The sequence below is a fragment of the Natrix helvetica genome (assembly GCF_964273705.1).
Source record: "Natrix helvetica genome assembly, chromosome: W".
In the NCBI taxonomy this organism is placed as follows: Eukaryota; Metazoa; Chordata; class Lepidosauria; order Squamata; family Natricidae; genus Natrix; species Natrix helvetica.
The window spans coordinates 51,245,375-51,269,479 of record NC_138555.1 but is presented as its reverse complement, the minus strand read 5'-3'; the positions used below and the strand labels follow the sequence as shown (position 1 = coordinate 51,269,479).

Here is a 24,105-nt window from a genome sequence, read left to right as displayed (position 1 = left end):
GTAAGAAATGGGCATCTCGCACTGCACATGCGCAAAAGTTCGAACGAAAGCGCCTATCCCAGCCTGGCCTTTCTTAAGAAACTCCGGGCACCTTCCTCCGCACATGCGCAACTTTAGACAACGAAGGCACCGACTGCGCTCGGCCTACTTAAAGTTCCCATCGCGCACGCGTAGGGCGGTGTTTTTTTTCTTTTCCTTGCGTCGACGCATGCGCGGCGGCGGGACATTTTTTTTTTCCTCTTCCGAACTCGGGGTAGGGCTGGCTCATTTCGGCCCCGGGGCGCATGCGTGGTCGGGCGCTGGGCCTGCCTGGCATTGTCCCGCCGGCGCGCTAGCAATGAATAGCCCCGGCGCGCCCTGAGGTAAGTTTCTTTTCTGCTGGTGTTAGTAATGGCGGCCGCTCAGGCGACTCTTCGTCGTCGCCGGGCTTTTTCCCGAGCCCGCCAAGACGTCCTTTGGACCCGGGCTCGGAGCCTTTGCCGTCGGCTCCGGGCTCTGCAAGGCCGGCAGGTGGAACGGCATGTGCGGCAGCAGCTGAACGGCTTGGTGGGCCGAAGCCGGACGCGGCATGGTCGGAGCGGCGGCGGAGCCGAGCTGAGGCGACTGGGAGCCGAGGCTGAAGCCCGGCTCCGGGCGGCCCAGCGGGGCTGCGACTCGGACGCCACGGAGAGCGCCTCGGCTTCGTCTTCTTCCTCGTCGTCCTCGTCCTCTTCTTCGTCCGGCTCGTTCGGGAACTATTCCTCCTCGTCGTCCTCGTCCTCCTCTTCCTCAGACAGCGAGGGCCCCGAGTCGGGCTCCGGGCCCCGACGCAGCGCCTGCGTGGGGTGAGTGTCTCCTCAGGGCTGGTCCTGTGAGGGGAGGTCTGGAGGGGGTGTCTAACACGTGTGGATGGAGCCTGAGCTGGGTTCGTGTACACGTGTGGATGGAGACACGGGTGAATGGAGACTGAGATGGGTGTGTAGATGTGTAAATAGGGACTGATATGGATGTACACGTGTGAATGGAGCCTGATTTGGGTTTGTGTACACGTGTGTACACCGATATAGAAATATGTGTGTGAATGGAGCCTGACCTGGATGTACATATATGAATGACAGGGTGGGTAAAATTCGATGATTTTTTAAATTTAAATTGGGTTTTTTATTTTTATTAAATTTATTTTAATAAAATGCTTTTGGAGTAAAAATCTATCTAAAGATAGTTTTCTATTTAATATACATTATTTATTTAGTTTATTTAGTATGAAATGGAGCTTAGTTATGTAGCCTGAGGCTGTATATTCTGCAATATTGGGACTGTCAGTGAGTCAACAGTGGGTCAGAGGAGGAGCTGCTGCAGGAGGGAGATGACAGTTGCTCTTTAAAAATTATGATTTAAATCGAGTTGATTTAAATCAAGCCTTTTGCTAGTGATTTAAATCGTGAATCAAATCCACCCTGTGAATGGAGCCTGACATGAGTGTATGCATGTGAATGGGGCTCTACACATGTACATGGAGCTTGACATGGATGTACATGTGTGACATGGTGTACAAGTATGAATGGAGCTTCATTGGAGTATGTACAGGTGTGGATGGAGCCTGATCTAGGTTTGTGTACACGTGTGAATGGAGCTTGACCTGTGTTTACATGTGTGAATGGAGGCTGAGATGGATGTACACATGTGAAGGGAGACTTATATAGATGTATGTGTGTGCATGGACCCTGACCTGGGTGTACATGTGTGAATGGAGAGTGACCTGTGCATGTACACGTGTGAATGGAGACTGAATTGCTCTATTCCTCCTTGTCGGGCTCCTTGCTCAGGAACTATTACTTCTCAGACAGCAAGGGCCCCGGCCCCGACACACTGCCAGGGTGGGGTGAGTGTCTAGTCACAGAGAGGTTACCCAGGTCTGCCGGTGTAACACATGTCAATGCAGCCTGACTTCTGGGTGTGGACACATCAAGATAGTTCCTGACCGGGAGCTGTACACGTGTGAATGGAGCCTGACCTGGGTGTGGACATCTGTGCAGAGAGCCTGATATGGGTTTGTGTACATGTGTGAATGGAGCCACGTATGAATGGAGCCTGACCTGGATGTGTACATATGTGAATGGAGCCAGACCTGGGTGTGCACATGTGTGAATGGAGTTTCGGTTTGCTTCACCCATGTGAATGGACCCTCACCTGGTGTGTGTATGTGGGAATAGGGCCTGAGCTGGATCCACATGTGTGAACGCAATGTGGGTGTGCACTCGTGCAAATGGAGCATCAGTTGAGTGTACATGTGTGAATGCAACCTGACCCAGGTGTCTACACGTGTGAATGCAGCCTAACGTGAGGTGAGGGTCTCGTCAGGGTTGGGCAGGGATCCTCTCTCTGATCTTTTTTTTTTAATATATTTTTTTAAATTTTCAAAACAAATACAACACATCCTTCTTTACATACTGTAGAAAGTGTAATCTGTTGGTTACAAAAAGGCTTTCGTGCATCTCTTCCACAGTCAACGAACATAATTCATATTAACTCAAGTATTTTGACTCAGATATTTATACATGTTACCATCATCATACCTCCATTTTCATTTGACTAGAATTGTTTAAACGTCCTTCATCATAAAATATACCAAGATTTAACAATGAGAAAACTCAGATCACAAAAGTAAGTTAGAAAAATAGTGCAATTGCTGATATAATGAATCTTTTTGTTAGATACAAAGTAAATGATTGAAATTATTGAAAGATATAATGTAAAAATAAGCTGTTAAAATTTAGTTAAGTAGTAACATCTTGTTTATCATTTTGTAAAAGTTATGAGACTTGGGGGGAATACCATTTCCTGCACGATGTAGCTGTCAAAATTTGTACCCATATCCATTACCCCTATCCTTAAAATTTTATAAAACCAATAAAACTTTTTTTCAAAAAAAATATATATATATATATACCAAGATTTAATACATAACCACATACTGGCATTTCATTTACTATTTCTAAAATCCTCCAATAACACTGAATCCTTATATCCTATTCTAGCTAAACATCCGTAATATTTAATAACGAAGTTTTCTAATCCACCTTTCCAAATCACTGTTTACAATTTACATCCAGTTTCCTTATGTTGTACCATACCTGTATATACGTTGTTATCATTATCCCTCCTTAAGAAAACTTAATCCATTCATTTTAAAAGGCTTGCATAAATTCCATCCATGAAGATAGCATTTAAAAAGTAAGATAACCCACTGTCCAAAACCATTCCAAATTTAATTCCGCCGCTTATTTCTTCTGTTCTCCAATTTAAATTAGTTTTAAGTTTTTTATAGGCAGTCTCTTTTAAAACGGTAAAAATTCCTCACCAGCTGGAAACACTTTCTCTTTCCGTATCCTTCCGTTTTGGAGCCGCCCCGACTTCATCAGCCTAATGGCTGGATTTTTTTGTCACCGGCTTGAAGAACTTCTCTTGGATCGATCAGGGACTTTGCGATGTCCCTGAGATCAGCAAGACGTATTCTTCCTGTTCACCGTCTCTGCGGGACGGTTTAGGTCTGTTTGGACCACCCAGCGGCAAAAGTATTGACGGCGATCTCAGAGCATTGAGATCACACGTTGTCTCGTCGTGACATTGGCTCCTCCTCCTCTCTCTGATCTTGAACTCTTTTGGTTGAATTTCTGCCTTGCTCTGAGACCTCCGCCTGCCCAATCCGCTCGCTTGGACTCGCTTAGCCTTCTTTGCCAAAGAAACCGACGCATGGCCCTGTTCGTGGGACAGGGGAAGGGGGTGTCTTGGGGGGGGGGAGACGAGGCTGACCTAAGAAGTGCCCGTGTGAACGGAGAGTGGGGTGGGGTTGTGAGGGTTGGAAACCTGGATTTGGATGCTGTAGAAGTTTGAAAGGGAAGGAGTTGGGTTCCCCTTAGCCTAGCACTGATGACGTTCCCTAGTTGGGTCATGAGAGCACCAAGGATCCCACAGTCCTTCCTCCACCACCTCTTCCTCCTTCCTCCTCTTCCTCCTAATTTCCACACCCCTTCTCCCTTCTAGCAGTGATGATGTTCCCTAGTTGGGTCCTGAAATGTCTGCAAGAAAACCATCCAGCTCATAGAGCTCCAAGGACCCCACAGTCTTTTCCTCCTCATTTCCACAAAACCCTCTCCCTTCTAGCCCTGATGATGTTCCCTAGTTGGGTCCTGAAATGTCTGCAAGAAAAAAATCCAGCTCAGGACCCTTTCATTTCAACCCTGAGCTACATAGGCTCTCCTTGATTACTCTTAGCCTGGCGTACAATAATCCTGAGCGAGAAGGACCTGGATATCCTCCTTGAGCTTTGCAACTGGGAGGAAAAACGGAATTAAAAATTCACTTTCCACCTTCACTCTGTTTTAGCCTTGGCATCTAACTGCCAATGGATCCTTTATATACTTTGATACATTTGGGGGAATTGCTTTTAAGTACAGACAGTCCAGAAACGGTTTGGAGGTGGGTAGGTGGGGAATAGAGTCACTGCAGGAAGTCCCCGGCTTACAACTGTCCCTTTAGTGGCCATTCAAAGTTATAACAATGCCAACAAAGGGACTTGGGACCATTTTCACAACTACAACTGTTGCTGCTTCCCCGTGGTCAAGTAATTAAAATTCAGACACTTGGCCACTGGCATGTACTTATGACGGTTGCCGTGTCTCGAGGTCAATTCATCATCCCCTTTTGTGACCTGGCACACAAAATCAACACCTGATTCGCTTAACGACAGGGGCAAAGAAAGGTAAGATGGAACAAGGCTGGCTGAACTCTCTGGCTTCGCCGCAGAAAGGTTGGGTTGAAATGTGGTCATAAGCCGAGGACTATCTGCGGGAGAGAGTGTTTTTCCCAGCATGCCACTGGAATCTGGTTTCCTCTAACTTCAGAGTGTGTGTGTGTTTGTGCTTCTGCAGCCTGAAATGGCAAAGAACAGCCCTCGGAGAAATTACAGGTAGTCCTCGAGTTACGACGCCAATGGAGCCCCGAGTTTCTGTTGCTGAGCAAGATGTTTGTTTAAGTGAGCTTTGCTCCATGTGACTAACTTCCTTGCCCCCAGCATTAAGCGAATCACACTTGTACGGATGGCTGCGCAGTTGTATGAAGCACATCCAGCTTCCCCATTGATTTTTGCGTGTTGCACAAAGCCGAATCCTCGTCCCGATAAACACCTTTTATTTTTAATTTACAGCAAAGTCCCGGCCCACAGTCTATCAAGATAGTTCACAATTACCAACCTTTATCAGGCTTGGAGAGTGGCCAGGCCAATATCTTTCAGATGCCACAATACTTGACAAGAATGCAGGAATGAACTAATTGTCTCCTGCAAACACCCCTCCCCTTCCCCTCCTCTTTTACTCCCTATGGGAGGGGCCATTCACTGTCCACCTGTGACTTTACTCCCAAGTCGACCCTTGTTCCTTAGCTGTTCCCTTCATCTGGCAACTCTGCACATGCGCACACTGGGAACAGTCTCCAGCTGTTCGTCTGCCTCACTGATGTCTGACTCGGAAGGCAGCTGATAACTGTCAGATGGCCCTAGCCCCATCTCTGCCTCCGACACAGAGCACTCATCAGAGCCTTCCCCACACTCCAGGACTGGCCCTTGTCGCTCCCCAACCTCCTCACTGTCTGAATCTGCTGGCGGGCCACAAAGGTGGGTGGAAACAGGAAACTGAGCAGAATACTGAGCAGAATAAGCTGGGATGGGCGGCTAGAGGCGTGGCTGGACTGCGGTGGCTGTATTAGCGGCAAGCAGTCAGTAGAAAGGAAGGGTTTACGTATAAGGCAGTGATGGCTAACCTTTTTGTCCTTGCGTGCCGAAAGCATGCCTACATCCATAATGCGATGTGCGTGCGACTCCACCCTCCTGTGCATGCACATGCAAACCCCCCCCCAGGGGGGGCTGCTTTGGGTCTAGCAGCCCTCCCTGAAGCCTCCTTGCACCAAAAACACCCAGGTTCTACAATTAGTTTCTAAATAAATGTATGTCTGTCCATCAAGGAATACAATATACACTATAGGACTGCACGTCAGCTTTGGATATGCGAGAAAATCCTTCATTTTTTAATTGAAAAAACTTTGCAATACAAATACAGTTTCAACATAGTTTCACCACGGTCATCTTGCTATTCAGAAAATAGAGCAACAGGTCTCTGGTGAGAACGATACCACTTGAAAAAGAGGCTAAGAGTGAAAAAGCTATTCCAGAATGCAAATTCGTCGGTCGTTCAAGTGTCCCCCTCCCCCCACACACACTGAGGCTTCTTCCAGTCTCCTAAACTTCCCCACTTCTCATCACCAAGGAGGTGCTTCTTGATCGCTCCGAGTACATGTTTCTTCCTCCCCCCCCCCTGCCGCTAACCTGTTTGGAGAAGCGACTTGCCATCCCTGCTCAGTGGAATGCGGTAGCCGCCAGGCAGGAAGGTCCAACCCTCCAAAACCAGAGACTTCAGTTACCGGACAGGAGGGAGCACGAGAGCATGCACGGGGCTCCCAGGGCTCTGCCAAACCAGCGCTAGCTGATGTGTCGCCCGCCTGGAAGACTGCGCATATGATTTGGTGGGGGGTGGGAGGAGGAGGAGGTCTATGCCGAGGTGAACTACTACACTGGGGACAAAAGGGCAACGATTGGTAGGGGAGAATGGAGGATATAAGGCCCAGCCCAGCCCCAGCCCCTCTGGCTTCCCTCTCCTCTTTGGCGCAAACAGGGAAAGGCTCTGGACGCTGACTGAAAAATGCCTCTTGCAGCACTTCTCGGGAATTGGTGGAAAGCCCCGAAAGCGCTGTGGAGCTGCTGCCTCACAAGACAGGGTGGGGCTGTGCTCTTCCTGCCCAATAGCCCCAGTGAAAGAGGCACATCATCAGGGGTGTCTTACCAGCTCCTCGGTGGCAACTCTGCTGCCGCTCGACAGACCAGCACAGCCCGAAGGAGGCAAAGAGGCCAGTTAGAAACACACATTCCCCTCGCACACCACCGAGGCTGTCAGCTTGCGCAGGTTCATTTGGCTGCAGCCATTGCAAGTGGGGAAAGTCAAATCACCATCGGAGCCCTGGCTGCCCAGGCCCAGCAGAGATGGGGGGGAGGGCTTGGGCGGCCATAGCGCCGATGGGGATCCAGCTTTCCCCTCTCGCGGTGGCCACTTATTGCATGCTGAGAATGGGCGTGCTTTTACCACCTCTACTCAGCCTTTCTAGCTGGCTGCTTTGCCTCAGCGATGGCAGTGGCCTAACCAAGCTCCACAGTGCTTTTGGGGCACTGCCCGAGTGATGCAGGTCCCCCTGCAGTCCCTTCCCTGGACTGAAAGCGCCCCTCGTGCACCCACCGCTGCAGTCAGGTGCACAAGGGGAACACACTTCACGCGCAGGCCAAGGGCAAGACCCATGAGGGGGCCAAGGAAATTACCAGCCGTGACCTGATCTCCAACCGCAAGCCAAAAGAGACAGGAGGGAGTAGGCAGCAGCCGCCCCACATCCTACTCACCTTGTCTTCGCAAACAGTGGGAGCAGTAGCCGAAGGCAGAGGCACAGGGGAGAGGAATGCGATCCCGTGGGCTGGATGCGTCAGGCATCCACACCTTGTCCCAGCCACATGGGATGGAGCAGGCACGTGATCTGCATCATGTGCCTCACCCGCCCCCGCACGCCCTGCTGCCAATGCAAGTGCTGCTGCTGCCATACCCGTTCCTTGGAGGGTCAGTTGTGGAGTCCCTGGCTGTCCCACAAGCTCTCTGGCATCCATGGCAGGTGAGGCTTCTCTTCCCAAGGTCCCCGTCAGCTGGGAAAAGCCAGCCATGCGAGGAGTGGGTGGGAGTGGCCAGGCAGGGGGCGGGGCTGAATCCCACCACTGCAAGGGCCGGATACATTGTGTTGTTGGGCTGAATCCAGCCTGCGGACTGTAGTTTGAGGATCCCTGATTTAGACAATATTTTAATTTACACTAAGTCCATGGCTGAACACATCCAACTAGTGCGTCAGCTTCTGAGAAAATTGTTGGCAGTGAATTTGTATGTCAAACTATCTAAAAGTGAATTCCATAGGACCAGGTTAGACTACCTTGGATACAAATTGTCATGGGAGGGGTGGAAATGAACCCGGCCAAGGTGAAGGCAGTACTGGACTGGCAAGCTCCGAAGATCTGGATGCCATTGCAAAGCTTCTTGGGCTTTGCGAACTTCTACTGCCAATTCATCCCATCCTTTGCGAGAGTAGCTCTCCCCCTCACAGACCACCTAAAAACCAAAAACATAGCTGAGAAGCCTAGGCCAGTGTACCTGTTAAAATGGACAATGGCATGTTACCAAGCCTTCAAAGCCCTGAAGGCGTTCGCTAAGGAGCCGATACTAAGACACCCAGATCCCACCAAGCCTTTTTTAGTCCAGGCCAACGCCAGCGATGTGGCTGTGGGGGCTATTCTATTACAATCCAACAAGGGGGAAAAATACAACCGTGTACCTATGCATCCCACAAACTTAGCAACACAGGACGTCGATGGGCTATATAGGAGAAAGGCCTTCGCGGTCCAGTGGGCCCTATTTACATGACATCTATTAGAGGGGGGTGCAACTCCATTTGAGATGTAGACTGACCATAAAAACCTCAAGGCCCTACAGACCCCACATAAGCTGTCGCCCAAACAGGTCCGGTGGGCACTGTACTTCTGGTGCTTCAATTTTACATTAAAGTATATTCCTGTGGAAAGGAACTTCCTGGCAGATACCTTATCAAGGAAGCTGCAATAAAATGGCAACCGTGAAGACATGGTGCATGCTATGGTGCCAGGACCTTCGAAAGTGGCACATGTGGACGAAAGGGGTCAAGGTATGACCCCACGGGGGAAGAGTATGGATGATATTTCCCATTCCCTACAAACAGTCCGGCTCACCGACCCTTGGTTCCAGGCAAACCAACAACTGCTTACGTGGTGTGACTGCCTACCGTGGAAAGGGTCGAAAATATATGTGCCAGAATCCCAACACCTGGCTAGGTTGCAGAAATGCCACGATGTCCAGACTCCTGGACAATTTGGATTTCTGAAAACCCTCCATTTAACGAACTGACAGTTTTGGTTGCTGCGGATGAAGAGAGACCTGGAGGACTATGTGCGAAGTTACATACAGGTGAAACTCGAAAAATTAGAATATCGTGCAAAAGTTCATTTATTTCAGTAATGCAACTTAAAAGGTGAAACTAATATATGAGATAGACCCATTACATGCAAAGCAAGATAGTTCAAGCTGTGATTTGTCATAATTGTGATTATTATGGCTTACAGCTCATGAAAACCCCAAATCCACAATCTCAGAATATTAGAATATTGTGAAAAGGTGCAATATTCTAGGCTCAAAGTGTCCCACTCTAATCAGCTAATTAGGCCATAACACCTGCAAAGGGTTCCTGAGCCTTTAAATGGTCTCTCAGTCTGGTTCAGTAGGAATCACAATCATGGGAAAGACTGCTGACCTGACAGTTGTGCAGAAAACCATCATTGACACCCTCCATAAGGAGGGAAAGCCTCAAACGGTAATTGCAAAAGAAGTTGGATGTTCCCAAAGTGCTGTATCAAAGCACATTAATAGAAAGTTATGTGGAAGGGAAAAGTGTGGAAGAAAAAGGTGCACAAGCAGCAGGGATGACCGCAGCCTGGAGAGGATTGTCAGGAAAAGGCCATTCAAAAGTGTTGGTGACTTTAACAAGGAGAGCAACTTTTGCATCTCATTTGGAAACCAAGGACCCAGAGTATGGAGGAAGAATGGAGAGGCACACACTGCAAGATGCTTGAAGTCCAGTGTGAAGTTTCCACAGTCTGTGTTGATTTGGGGAGCCATGTCATCTGTTGGTGTTGGTCCACTGTGCTTCATTAGGTCCAGGGTCAATGCAGACGTCTACCAGGAGATTTTGGAGCACTTCATGCTTCCTTCCGCAGACGAGCTTTATGGGGATGCTGACTTCATTTTCCAGCAGGACTTGGCACCTGCCCACACTGCCAAAAGCACCAAAACCTGGTTCAATTACCATGGGATTACTGTGCTTGATTGGCCAGCAAACTCGCCTGACCTGAACCCCATGGAGAATCTATGGGGCATTGCCAAGAGAAAGATGAGAGACATGAGACCGAACAATGCAGAAGAACTGAAGGCCGCTATTGAAGCATCCTGGTCTTCCATAACACCTCAGCAGTGCCACAGGCTGATAGCTTCCATGCCACACCACATTGAGGCAGTAATTGCTGCAAAAGGGGCCCAAACCAAGTCCTGAGTACATATGCATGCTTATACTTTTCAGAGGTCTGATATTGTTCTACGTACAATCCTTGTTTTATTGATTGCATGTAATATTCTAATTTTCTGAGATGGTGGATTTGGGGTTTTCATGAGCTGTAAGCCATAATCATCACAATTATGACAAATCACAGCTTGAACTATCTTGCTTTGCATGTAATGAGTCTATCTCATATATTGGTTTCACCTTTTAAGTTGCATTACTGAAATAAATGAACTTTTGCATGATATTCTAATTTTTTGAGTTTTACTTGTAGTAGGAAGTTAGCTCCAAAGTTTCTAGGGCCCTTACCAATAGTATGGGTCATCAATCCTGTTACGGTGGAGCTCAAACTGCCCCCACTTCTTGACAAGACCCACCCAGTCTTCCATAGTAGCCTCTTACATCCAGTAAGAACAGCAACCATACGGGGGCCCCCAAAGCAGGCGCCTCCTCCCATCCAGGTGGGTGGGGAACTGCACTACAAGGTGGAACGAATACTGGATTCTTGTAGGCATAGGGGCCGGATACAATATCTGGTACAAATGAAGGGATATCCCCTATCAGAGCTATCATGGGTAAAAGAAGAGGATATGAGAGCCCCTCGGTTAATGAAGCGGTTCACCGACAGAACCCAGGCAAACTGAGGGGTGGGGGATGCTCAAGAGGTGACTAATGGTGTCCTTTTTCTTCTAGGTGTCGTCCCCCGGTAGAGGGCCACAAGCAGTCGGTAGGAGGGGAGGGTTGTACACACAAGGGAGGTGGAGCATAATATAGGGGGTGGGTGAACTAACCACGGTAGCACAAACTAATTCCTTTTGAATGGTCACTTCGTGCTGGGTCTGCGTTTCCAAATAAAAATTCTAACATCAACCCGTGTTGCTGGCTTTTCTTATGTGGGACACCAAAATGTGACAGTCAAATACGAGTCGGTGGCCAAGTGTCTGAATTTTGATCATGTCATAAATACGAGTTGGTCAAGCATCTGAATTTGGATCATGTGACCGCGGGGATGCTTATGTGGGTCCTAAGCACGAGTCCTAAGTCCCTTTTTCCCCAGGCCGTTGTAACTTTGAATGGTCAGTAAATGAACTGTTGTAAGTCAGGAACTACCCCATATTACATGCCGGTTGCTTAAGTGGGACGCTTCGATCGTCATAAAGACATGCCAGTTGACAAGGCACTGGCCTTGTCAAGCGGAAGGTTGGTGGTTCGAAACCCGAGCTCTCCGCAAAGGGGTGAACTCTCATCCCTGGCTCCAGCTTCTGTCGACCCAGCCATTCGAAAGCATGAAAAAATTTTATTTGTTTATTTTAGAAAATTTAGAAGAGTCGCCCATGGGCCGCTTATTTGAATATAAAAACGTCATTGAAAAATAAAAATAATAAAAGAAAATAATAAAATAAAACAATAGCCCCTCCCCCTTACAAAAGGCTAGTAGATAAACAGGTTCCACTTTGGTGGGAAGGTAACATCGTTCCGTGGCCAACATGGCATATAAGCCATCTTATCTAGAGCCTTGTTGGCCAGATGACCAAGGAAGCGTCTTCGGACAATCCTGGCTTCCTCGACCGAGAAACCGAGATGAATGCCATGTTCTAGAGTGGGACACAACTTATCTTTAGACCAGTGCCTGAATTTTGATTGTGTGACCATGGGGATGCCACATTGTTTGTGTGAACAGTGGTTAAGCTTAGGGTTCATTTAGTGTTGTCAAAACTTCACAGGATGGTTAAGTGTGGACTGTCTGAACTTGAGGGCTGGTCTGAATGATGGGCTCCTTGGTCCTGTCAGAGCTGGGTGGTTTTCTTGCAGACATTTCATGACCCAACTAGGAAACATTATCAGTGCTGGACGGGAGAAGGGTGTGCAGAGTGGAGGAAGAGGAGGAAGAGGAGAACTGTGGGGCCTTGATGCTCCCAGAGCTTGATTATATTCTTGCAGATGTTTTATGATGCAGCTTGGTAACATCTTCAATGCTAGAAGGGAGTGGGGTTTGGGGAAAGGAGGAGGAGGAGAATGGTGTCCTTGGTGCTGCTCTCTGAGCTTGGTGGTTTTCTTGCAGACATTTCAGGACCCATCTAGGTTACATCATCAGTGCTAGAAAGGAGGGGGTTTGTAGAGAGGACGAGGAGGAATGTGGAGCCTCTGAGCTGGGTGGTTTTCTTGCACACGTTTCAGGACCCAGCTAGGTAATGTCTTCAGTGTTAGAACAGGGTGCAGTTTGTGGGAAGAGGAGGAGGAGCAGTCCTTGGTGCTCTCTAAGCTTTGCTTTTTTGATGTAGACCTTTCATGACCCTACTAGGGAACATCATCAGTGCTAGCAGGCAGTGGTATTTGCATAGAGAAGGAGAACTCTGATCTGAGGTCCTTGCTGCTCTCTTAGCTTGGCTGGGGTTTTTTTTTTTTTTTTGCAAACCTTTTATGACCCAACTAGGCAACATCCTCAGTGTTTGTACTTCATGGGTGAGGCAGCCTAAAATATAATTGTCTTATTAAAAGATCCCAATTACATCACCCTTCAATTCCTGCTCAGTTTATAGCTACAATTCCTGTATTCTCCCCCCCCCCCCTCAGTCTATCTAAACCACACCTTTGGATGCAAACTTACAATCTTTCCTTTCCTTGCGACCATACTTCTCTGAAATTTAATTCAGACAGACAGACAGACAGACAGACAGATCGATCGATCATAGAAGTGAGTACACCCCTAAGTGATAATGTCCAAATGGGGCGCAAAGTGTCAATATTTTGTGTGGCCACCATTATTTTCCAGCACTGCCTTAACCCTCTTGGGCATAGAGTTCACCAGAGCTTCACAGGTTGCCACTGGACTCCTCTTCCATTCCTACACGATGACGTCACGGAACTGGTGGATGTTAGAGATCTTGCGCACCTTCACCTTCCGTTTCAGGATGCCCCACAGATGCTCAATAGGGTTTAGGTCTGGAGACATGCTTGGCCAGTCCATCACATTTACCCTCACCGAGTCCCTTTGGGGAGAGGGGGCGGTATAAAAATCGAAATAAAGGTAAGGTAAAGGTAAGCTTCTTTAACAAGGCAGTGGTCGTTTTGGAGGTGTGTTTGTGGTCGTTATCATGTTGGAATACTGCCCTGCGGCCCAGTCTCCGAAGGGAGGGGATCATGCTCTGCTTCAGTATGTCACAGTACATATTGGCATTCATGGTTCCCTCAATGAACTGTAGCTCCTCAGGGTCGGCAGCACTCATGCAGCCCCAGACCATGACATTCTCACCACCATGCTTGACTGTAGGCAAGACACACTTGTCTTTGTACTCCTAGCCTGGTTGCCGCCACACACACTTGACACCATCTGAAGCAAATATGTTTATCTTGGTGTCATCGGACCACAGGACTCCCCACCCCTTCAACCTCTGCAGCAATGCTGGCAGCACTCATACGTCTATTTCCCAAAGCCAACCTCTGGATATGACGTTGAGCATGGGCTCACAACCTCTTTTGTCGACCATGGCAAGGCCTGTTCTGAGTGGAATCTGTCCTGTTAAACTGCTGTATGGTCTTGGCCACAGTGCTGCAGCTCAGTTTCAGGGTCTTGGCAATCTTCTTATAGCCTAGGCCATCTTTATGTAGTGCAACAATTCATTTTTCAGATCCTCAGAGAGTTAATTGCCGTGAGGTGTTGAACTTCCAGTGACCAGTATGAGTGAGAGTGATAACACCAAATTTAACACACCTGCTCACCCTTCACACCTGAGACCTTGTAACAATAACGAGTCACATGACAGGCAGGGAAAATGGCTACTTGGGCCCCATTTGGACATTATCACTTAGGGGTGTATTCACTTTTGTTGCCAGCAGTTTAGACATTAATGGCTGTGTGTTGTGTTATTTTGAGGGGTCAGCACATTTATGCTGTTATACAAGCTGTATACTCACTACTTTACATTGTAGCCAAGTGTCATTTTTTTTCAGTGTTGTCACATGAAAAGATATACTTAAATATTTACAAAAAGTGAGGGGGTGTACTCATGTGATGTACTGTAGATATAGAGATATAGAAATAGAAATTTATATCTGTATATCCCATCCATCCATTCTTCCATCTGTCTTCTGGCCATTTTCAACCCAAGCCGTGAATGAAAAAAATGTGATACGATAAAGAAGCCAGAGCTCCAAAGCTTGCCAAATGACTTTCCGGAGAAAATCTGAAATATGAAACCGAGTTAAAAGCCGGAGCTGAGAAAGGCTTAACCAGGGTTTGCTGAGTTTCCTTTCTTGTGGCTTCCTTCTGAGCAACCTAGGATTTGGCCGTTATGTAGGCTTGTGTGTGAATGTATGCATGTATTTCAATCCTTGTGTGATTGCATGCATCGAGCTGTGTGAAGACACTAACACCATATATGTATGTATGTATGAATGGTTTTAAATCCTTGTGTCTCTTAGTGTGACGAACGCTAATGCCCGTGTGCCAATGCTTCTGTTTTCAGGCGCCGGCTGGCGCAGCGCCAGTGGGCAATGGAGAGAGCGGCCATCATCTGTCGCTGGACGTGGTTACAAGCTCAGGTGTTAGATCTGGAGTATCGGATAAGGCAGCAGACTGATGTTTACAAGCAGCTCCGTGCCAACAAGGTAGGGCAAGCTTCCTTTCCGGAAGCATCATTTCTTTTTTTGATTTTTTTTTCTCTTTCCTTGTCTGCGTTTGCTCAGGCCAAGCCAGAATTAAGTAGTTTTGAGGCTTAACGGGCTCCAGGAATCACGCCAGCGTCTTCGTATGTTGTACAATCCGGATCACGTTCATTGATATTCACTGACACACCCTGTGTGTGAGTGAACGCAGCCATTGTGTGTTCTCAGAGCTGGCGTTTGTTCGTAGGAACAGAGCCTCCGAGTTTGGCTTTGAACATTGGTGAATTAAACGTGGAAAAAAATGAGAATTGTATTGACTTGAGGCTAATAAAACAGAGATTTGCAACCCGGGGAAGATCAAAGGCTGGGGAGTCTCTTATCTGCAACTAGACTTGAGGGAAAGTTTTGTAAAGGTTGTATTTATGACAAACATGTTGCTTTTGTACACATCCGGCAGCACAGAGAGTCCTCGACTTACAATCGTTCCTTGGGTTACGATGGCTCCAAGTTACAATGGCACTGGAAAACGACCAGTTTTTCACACGACCTTTGTAGCATGTAATCTAAATTCAGAGGCCTGGCAACTGGTTCATACGACGGTCAAAGTAACCCTGGGTCACATCATCCTCTTTTGCGACCTTTTGAGGGTGTTTCACACTTACGACCTTCTTAAAGCATGCTGCTTGGGTGACTTTGGGCCAATCACCATGAGATGGTGAATTCTAGTACCACCTTAGGTTAGGTATGACAGCTGGCTGGGTGACTTTGGGTCAATCACCAGAAGATGTTGACTTCTAGTCTTGCCTTAGGCCAAGCTGCCTATATCAAAGCAGGGACAGGGCAGACCTCTGAGCCTCCCCCGGAAAGCATTTTGTTTGTGAAGTCACCATCTAGAATCAGTAAAGCTTTGAAGTAATTTCCAGAATTATGAGCATTGCACCATCTTACCTCAGGCAGAACAAATGCCCCGTTTTGTTTTTTGTCTAAGTATCATCCACCTTGGAGATTAACATCCACCCTTAACAAGAGCTTCTAAATACAAGGTTGATTTTTCCCCCCTCCCCAGGGCCCAGTTATCCTGGGCAGCCTCCAGCAGGAAGATGGGCTGAAGCCGCCGAGTCGCCTAGCCTCACCTGCAGGGGTGATGAACTCCAGGAAAAACCCAGCACTGCTTCCCTCCTCCCCCCACCTGAAGGTGCCCGGTGGAATATCCCCTTGCATCCCTTCTTATCTTCTCAAAAATGCTGAAAAACAGGTTTGTATTGTAGCAGATGCATTCAGTGGCAAGGAGCAGTGGTTGAAGTTTGGAAAAGTTGTGTTGTCAAAGTCCTTATTTCTTTGATTGAGTGGGTGAAAAGAAAGAGAGCCTGTTCCAGATGCACATATGCACAGAACAGTTAGGAGAGGTCAGCAACGGAGGACAAGGAGTCAACTCGGGAAGCAAAGCACATGTGGACGCCGAATGGCCCCTTCCTGGCTGGGGAATAAATAGAAGGAAAGGGGAGTGGTTGTTGTAGGAGACAACAGTTTGTATTTCTGAAGATTTTGCTCATTGTGTTTCCTGCTACAAAGACTGCTTGCCAGAAGTTAATTTGCAGCCTTTCAGCTGGGAGCTCACAAGGAACTGATAAGGTTTGTTACTGCAGTTAACTCCTTGAAGGAAAGGAGTATTGCCTGGACTTTTGGGTGGGTGAATGCAATTAATTCACAAGAGGTAAATAAAGAGGGGGTTTTCGTGACAAGGAGTCTGTTTCTTGCTTCTGCTAAAGCTGGGTCAGAACACATGCTTTAAGGGGTGGGCTTCAACTCCCAGAATCCCACAGCCTTCATGCTTTAAAAGGGGAGGACTCCAACTCCCAGAATCCCCCAGCCAGGAATTGTTTGGCTGTGGTGGGCTTTGTGGGGAGAGGGCTTCGAAAGCCACCAGTGAGGGAAATGTTCCCTGCTGAGATGGCAAATGGGGTTGAGCATTTTTCAATCATTTCTTTTGTTCTAATGGTTTTAATTTTTATTCATTTAATTTAACTTGTTTTTATTCTTACTCTCCTCTGGCTTTTGCACTGCTGGGAAAGAAAACATGTTTTTGGAACCATTTCTTTTTTCATTTTTCTGTTCTAGAATTCTCACCTCGCCCAGTCCTTAAGGAACCTGGTCTGTCAAAATCCCTCCTGCGCCCCCATCAATGGGTCTCCAGAGCCCCTCAAAGCCTGCCCGTCCCCCCCTCAAGTCAATGGAATCAGCAACTGGTTAGTTATACCATAAAATTTCAATCAATAAAATTTATGATTAACAGATTATTGTGGTAGTTATCCTGTAAGATTTAAGTGGATAAATTTATAATGAACAGAGTATTGTGATAGTTATCCCAGAAGGTAAAGGCGATAACATTTCAATCAATAAAATTTATGATTAACAGATTATTGTGATACCGTGTTTCCCCGAAAATAAGACAGGGTCTTATTTTCTTTTGACCCACAAAATATGGCTTGGGCCTTATTATGAGGGGAGGGCTTATTGTTTTGCTAGAGGGGCCGCTGCTGCAAGAATTGGAAGCTGAGTTCCGGAGTTTGGAAGCCGGAGAAGAAGGTATGCTCGGAGCGCGGCAGCGGTGCCCTGGCCCTGCAGGGAGAGCTGGGCTAGGGCATGGTGAGGCTGGGAGGCATGCGAGCTGGGGGCGGAACAGGCGCTCGTGCAACCACCCTCTCCAGCCGGGCAGAGCTCCATGCACTGACCTAGGGGGTATCCCGAATGTGCCAAGCCCTGGGAGCTGGGGGGGCGGGCAGAGCGCCACGTGACTTGGCGCCTTAGGGATACCCCCTAGGTCAGTGAATGGTGCTCTGCCTGGCTGAAGAGGGGGTTTGCTGGGTGGCTGCTCGTGAGCGTGGTCACCTCATGGCTGCTTCACCGCTGAGGCTGTGCCTGGCTCTTCGGGAGCCCGTTCACAAGGCAGCAGCCACCCGGCAACTCCCCCCTCTGGCCAGGCAGAACACCACTCCCCAACCTAGCGGTATCCTGAAAGCACCAAACGTGAGCGCTGTCAGGGGAAATTTCACCCTGAGCTAATGAGGTGTGAATCGACGGCTTTCCAAACAGCATATCTTCAGAAAAAGCGAAAGTAAGACCCAATAACAAGTTCTAATTAAAACAAGCTTTAATATTAAAAAATAAGAAATAAACAAATCTATCTAATTGTTACATTTTGGCAAGAGCAGTTGTTGTCCACCTTCTTGGCAGATGAACAGAAGATCAAAAGTAAAGAAGTCTCTGGAATGTGTGATGTATTATGAAACGTGTTAAGAAGCATGCGCAGTAAATCATTGCTGATAAGGGCCTATGACCTGCGCAGTATATCTCAGTTCAGCTAGCAAACAATTAACGCAGTGACAAGCGCCTTCCCCCCTGGCTCCCGCAGCTTGGCGCCTTCAGGATACCGCTAGGTCGGTGAGCGGTGCTCTGCCTGGCCGGAGGGGGGGGATTGTCCAGGGCTTATTTTCGGGGGGGCTTATATTTTTGCCCACGTGAAAAATGTGGCAAGGCCTTAGTTTCAGGACAGGTCGTATTTTTGGGGAAACATGGTAGTTATCCTATAAGATTTAAGTTTATAAATTTATAATGAACAGAGTGTTGTGATAGTTACCCCATAAGATAAAAGTAGATAAAATTTATAGTGAACAGATCATTGCAGTATTTATCCTATAGCTGTGATGGCGAACCTATGGCTCCATATTTGCCAGCACAGCAGCAAGACAAACTTCTGGTTGGTCCGTTGGGCCATTTTTTGCCCTCCCCAGGCTTCAGGAAAGCCTCCGGAGCCTAGAGTGGGTGAAAAACAGGCTCAACGGGTGAACCGGAAGTCAAACTTCTGGTTGGCGCGTCGGACCTGTTTTTTGCCCTCCCTGGAAGGGAGCCTGGGGAGGGTGAAAACCACCGCAGCCGCCTGCGCGTGGGAGTTGCTTGCGCATGTGCAGTTGGGGGGGCCCTCACACATGCACAGGTGGGGTGGGTCGCACATGCGCAGGTGGGGTCGCTCACATGCGCAGGTGGGTTTGCTCACGCATGTGCAGGTGGGGTTACTCGCGCATGCACAGTGGGGGGTCGCTCACGCATGCGCAGGTGGGGGGGTCGCACAATTTTGGCACGCCTTTAAAAAAAGGTTAGCCATCACTGTCCTACGGTATTTAAGTTGATAAAATTTATAACGAAGAGATCGTTGTATTTATCCTACAAGATTTAAGTCAGTACAATTTATAATGAAGAAATCATTGTGGTTGCCATCCCTTTTTCAAGGTCATTTATATTTTGATCCTTTTCTTTGGAATCTTCGAAGCATCCATCAGCATTAAGCTGACAGGTCTGGAGGTTGCTGATTTTAATCTCTTCCCCCTTATTGAAAATATTTGTTTTTTCTCCCTGAGTCTCCCTGAGTCAGCCCATGGCCAAAATAAAACATAAGGGTTATTTATTTGCCAGGTTGTCAACTTATTCCTCATCACGTTCAAAGAGTTTGCCCTATTTTCTGGGGGTTTCCTCCTTGGAAATTGTTTTGCCATGGTGCTTTGAACAGCCTCTGGTCTCTTTTTGAATGGGCTTTTGCTTGTTAGCATTGCCTGCTTTCTGGAATCAAAAGATAAGGACAAGACAAGACAAGACAAGCTTTATTGTCATTTTTTACTGAGAGAACACTGGTCCACATTAAAAATGAGTTCCTTCTTTCCTTCCTTCCTTCCTTCCTTCCTTCCTTCCTTTTTCATTCATTCTTTCTTACTTCCCTCCCTCCCTTTTCTTTCTTCCTCTCTTTTACTTCCTCTCTCCCTCTTCCTTCTTTTCTTCCTTCCTTCCTCCCTGCCTCTCCTCCCTCCCACCGTCTTTCTTTCTTTCTTTCTTTCTTTCTTTCTTTCTTTCTTTCTTTCTTTCTTTCTCCTTCCTTCCTTTTTTCCTTTTCCTTCCTTCTTTTCTTGCTCTTTCCCTCTTCCTCCTTTTCTTCTTGCCTATCTCCCTGCCTCTCTCTGTCTCTGTCTCTCTCTGTCTCTCTCTCCATAGCAGTGATACTCCCTGGAACATTTGTCACTGATTGTAAGAACCAAGACCAAGAACTACTTTCCAATAAAATCTAAACAAGAGCTGATGACAGAGCACACGACTTTGCAGGGGCATGTCACATCTTTGAATCAGGGTGCTAAGTCCCTTTGGTGGGGACCGTCGGGACCTTTGAACCGTCATAACTCGACCGCTTGTAGTTGTGCTACTCATTTTCTGCTGATTTCTTTTGCAAGGATTCTGGGCAGAAAGGTTATACTTCCTTCCTACACAACAACATCCCTGTTAAGTTGTGTCTGGAATATTTCTCCAGTGGGACCATTTCTTCTCTTTCACCCTCCCAGCTTGAGTGCCTGCGCCACCAGCGGTAGCTCTGCAGAAGGCACGGCCGCCGAGCAGCACCTCAAGAAACCCACGGCGGCGAACCACAGCCTGCCTGCTGTGGCTTTGGCCCTGGACAACAGCTGTGTTGCTGCCAGGATCCGTCCCATCTGTAGGTACAAGAAGCGCCGGCTGGTGAGAATTAGCTCCATCGCTCACTTGAACCAAAAGGTAAGTCTGCAGCTGAAGGCAAGGCAGACATTTCAAATGGGGTCCTTGGGGCTCTCTGAGCTGGGTGGTTTTCTTGCAGACGTTTCATGACTAAAGTACAGAACATCATCGAGGGTGGAAGGGAAGGAAGGAAGGAGAAGGGGTAAGAGGAAGGAACGAAAGAAGGATGAAGGAAGGAGAGATAGGAGGAGGGAGGGAAGGAAGGAAGTTAGAAATGGAAGGAAGGAGGAGGACTGTGGAGTCCTGGGTGATCTCTGAGCTGGGTGGTTTTTTTGCAGACATTTCATGACCCAACTAGACAACATCAGAGGGAGGGAGGGAAGGAAGGAAGACAGACTCGGGGGTCCTTCGGGCTCTCTCAGCTGCATGGATTTCTTGAAGACGTTTTATGACCCAACTAGGGAACGTCAGTGTTAGTAAGGCTAGCACTGATGATGCTCCCTCGTTTGGGTCATGAAATGTCTGCAAGAAAACCACCAAGCTCAGAGACTGCCAAGGACCCTACAGTAGTTCTCCTCCTCCTGCTCTTCCTCCATCTTCTCATCCCCCTCCTCTCCATAAACTCCCTTCCCTTCTAGAACTTATGTTCCCTAGTTGGCTCACGAAACATCTGTAAGAAACCCACCAAGCTCGGAAAGCTTCAAGGACCCCACAGTCTTCTCTTCTACACAAACCCCCCTCCCTTCTAGCACTGATGATGTTCTGTAGTTGGGTCATGAACCCCCCCCCCCCCCAGCTCAGCACCAAGGACCCCACAGTCTACTCGTCCTTCCCCTTCCTCCCCTTCCTCCTCCATTCGAGCACTGATGACATCCCCTAGTTGGGTCATGAAACATCTGCAACAAACCCACCCAGCTCAGAGAGCAGCTGTCAGGTTCCGGGAAATAAAAACAGGGCACCAACGCTGGATCTAATCCTTGTTTATGTAACTGGTACTCACTGACCACCCACAGTGATTGCAGTGGAAAAAATTGTTGGAGCTAAAGCTACATGCTCCCCACCACCTTATGAACCTTTCCCCTGCCCCCACCCAGGTTTCTCGCCCCTCCCTAGCACCCCCCCCCCAATTAGTTCCTCCCATCAATCATGACCACTCCAGGCTCCACTGTCTCCACTAGCCGGCTTCTGGCCACGTCCCTTGTGTGTCGGTTGAGGCTGTTGGTAATGGCTGCCGCTCCCAGCAGAGAAGAGCTGGGGATGAGTCACCACCCTCCTGTTGGCAGCCTGAATTCCCAGGCTGACAGCAGCAAGGACCCCCACAGTCCTTTCCCTCCTCCCCCTCCCCTTCCTTTTCCTCAGTATAACAGAGTCGGAAGGGACCTTGGAAGTCAGCTAGTCCAACCCCCTGCTCAAGCAGAAGATCCTTACAGAATCACAGAATGACAGTCGGAAGGGACCTTGGAGGTCCTGTAGACCAACCTCTTACTCCAGCGGGAGACCGTCGCCCATTTCAGACAACTGGCTATTCTGTCAGTTTTCTTAAAATCCTCCAGCGATGAAACACCCCTTTCAAGGCCTAACCCAGGGGGAACCTAAGAGCTGTTCTGGTAGTTGTCATTGTCATTTGTCGTCATCGCTGTGTCCTCTCTCGCCCCGCAGCCGCCAAAGCCTCTCAGCCTGAAGTGCACCTGTGAGCAGCCCAACTCCTGCATTTTGTGTGGCTTCAAGGCTTCGCTGCCGACCGTCGACCCGGAGGCCATGTCCTTGGAGGAACGGATTGCTCTGCTGGACTCCGGCTTCCACCCCATCCTCTCCTTCCCACACGGTGAGTAACTTAACTTGACACCACCCACAACTCCTCCTCTCCGAAATTACTCTCTGGCCTCCTTCGCTTTCCCCCCTCTGTTGTGTTTGCAGGCAGAAAAAAACCCAGGGTTGTTCTCCTGTGTGCTGCTTGGGGAATCCAAGCATGGGTTAACTTTGTCCATTAGCCTAGAGACAGTTATGCAAATTAGATGACCACGCCTCCTCTGCCTGGAAGGGTCAGTTTTTTTAACTCAGTCCAGCCTGAAGAGACATATATCTGACTATCTCTAGACTAATTGACAAATTAATCAGGATTACTGAATTTGCTTTCTCTCTTTTGAATCCGTGGGGTAAAGTACTTCTTGGGACAAGGCACGCAGACGGCAGTTCGCTGTCAGTCGAGTCGCCCGCCAAGTCGCTTCATTTCTGAAGCCTGCTGGCCGAGAAATAGCAGCGCTGCCTCTTCTGTCCTACGGCAGCAATAGGGAGCTGGTCCGCCGCTCTTTACGTCGTTTGCAAGCGCTCAGGAGTCGGTTCGCCGCTCCGCACCGCGTTTTCCAAGGGAGCGACCGCCTTGCGTGGTGAGGTCTATCTCCCGAAATTGTCGTCGCTGGAAGGCACTAGAATCGCTAGCATTTGCCGCGAGTTTGCCGCAGCGTTCGTAGAGCCCCAAGCAAACGGAGGCAACAGAAAGTTAAACCGCGGTTTTTTAAAAGTCCCGCCTAAATCGCGGGCGCCATTTTGAGTAGCCCTTTTTTCGCGCGCTCTGAGAGGAGCAGGAGGGGCGGGGCTTCGCTTTCCCGCCCAATTAGCGACGCTACGTAAATGGCTCTCTCCCTCTGCTCCCTCTCTTGCCTTGTTCGCTCGGCTGGGAGTCCGTCGTTTGCAGCAGCTCTTCTGAATTGTGCTATTCACGATTGCTAAGGAGTCTTTTTGAGGAGATTGAGCCATTTCACTTTTTCTGATTCATTATGGCAGAGTCAGCTACCCCTGGAGGTATTGTGGAGCCCACTAATGCTGCCCAATCCCGCACTGAGGCAGATAACTCCCCAAGGGTTAGCAGGGCCACAACCAGGGCCTCTACCCATAGGCCTCGGGCCTCATCTGTGGCCCCAGACAGGGCCTATAGGCGTAAAGATAAGCCTAAATCAGCGGCCGGGGCCCCTAGAGTGGCCAGCAGCTCGCCTCCTGTACTAGTTCCCCAACGGCCTTCTCCTAGTTCCCCCTTGCATCCTCCTGGGAACCAGGGCTGGTCACCGGATCTTCCTTTGCCCCAGGCACCAATCTACGAGGAGGGGGAATTAAGGGCCCAATCCCCTCCGGGGCTTTCAGAGATAAGCATGGCTCCGGCCCATGAGATCCCAAGCGCGGGGCCTTCTGCCACCTTTACCCCCACCGCTGCAGGCCTCAGGCCTGCGGAGGCCCAGGATCTGGGCCTTCCCCCAGATTTGTATCGCATGATTTCTGCAGCAATTTCCAAGGGCGTGGATGCTGAACTGCATCGCAGATCCAATACTACCAGACTTCCAACTGTACCTAGGGATTTATCCAACCCTCAGGCCGAACCCCCCTCGCCTCTACCCTCAGAATATAGTGAGGAATCGGCCTTGGTGGAAGAAGGGGAAGTGCTGGATATAGAATTTTCAGATGATGTAGGTTTGGCACAGGACCAGCCTACCTCTTCTGGATTATTCCGCCCAACACTTTTTAAGTCACTATTGTTCAAGGCAAAGGCCACCACTAATATGGGTGGGGCTGCCACCCAAGCCAGTACAGCAGTGGGATTGGATGCAACTGAACGCCTGTTTGCAAAACAGATTTCAGAGCAGGATGTCATTCCCTTCCCCAAACTATTCAGTGATATAGTTCAAAAGCAGTGGGCACAACCGACTGCGGTTGCTCCACCCA

The 24,105-nt window shown here is 48.6% G+C and overlaps 1 protein-coding gene across 1 annotated transcript in view; it reads left to right on the top strand.

Annotated features, from left to right (window-relative positions):
* Positions 1-250: 250 nt before the first annotated feature.
* LOC309400568 (KAT8 regulatory NSL complex subunit 1-like) overlaps positions 251-24,105 on the top strand; it is a gene marked incomplete at its 3' end in the record, with an annotated part of 61,348 nt that continues 37,493 nt past the window's right edge. Inside the window, exons 1-6 of the mRNA XM_081969135.1 lie at positions 251-824; positions 14,724-14,865; positions 15,929-16,117; positions 16,981-17,108; positions 20,244-20,451; positions 22,051-22,216. Coding sequence (XP_081825261.1) covers positions 391-824; positions 14,724-14,865; positions 15,929-16,117; positions 16,981-17,108; positions 20,244-20,451; positions 22,051-22,216 — 1,267 coding nt within the window. The 5' untranslated portion in view covers positions 251-390. The remainder of the gene's footprint in view (positions 825-14,723; positions 14,866-15,928; positions 16,118-16,980; positions 17,109-20,243; positions 20,452-22,050; positions 22,217-24,105) is intronic.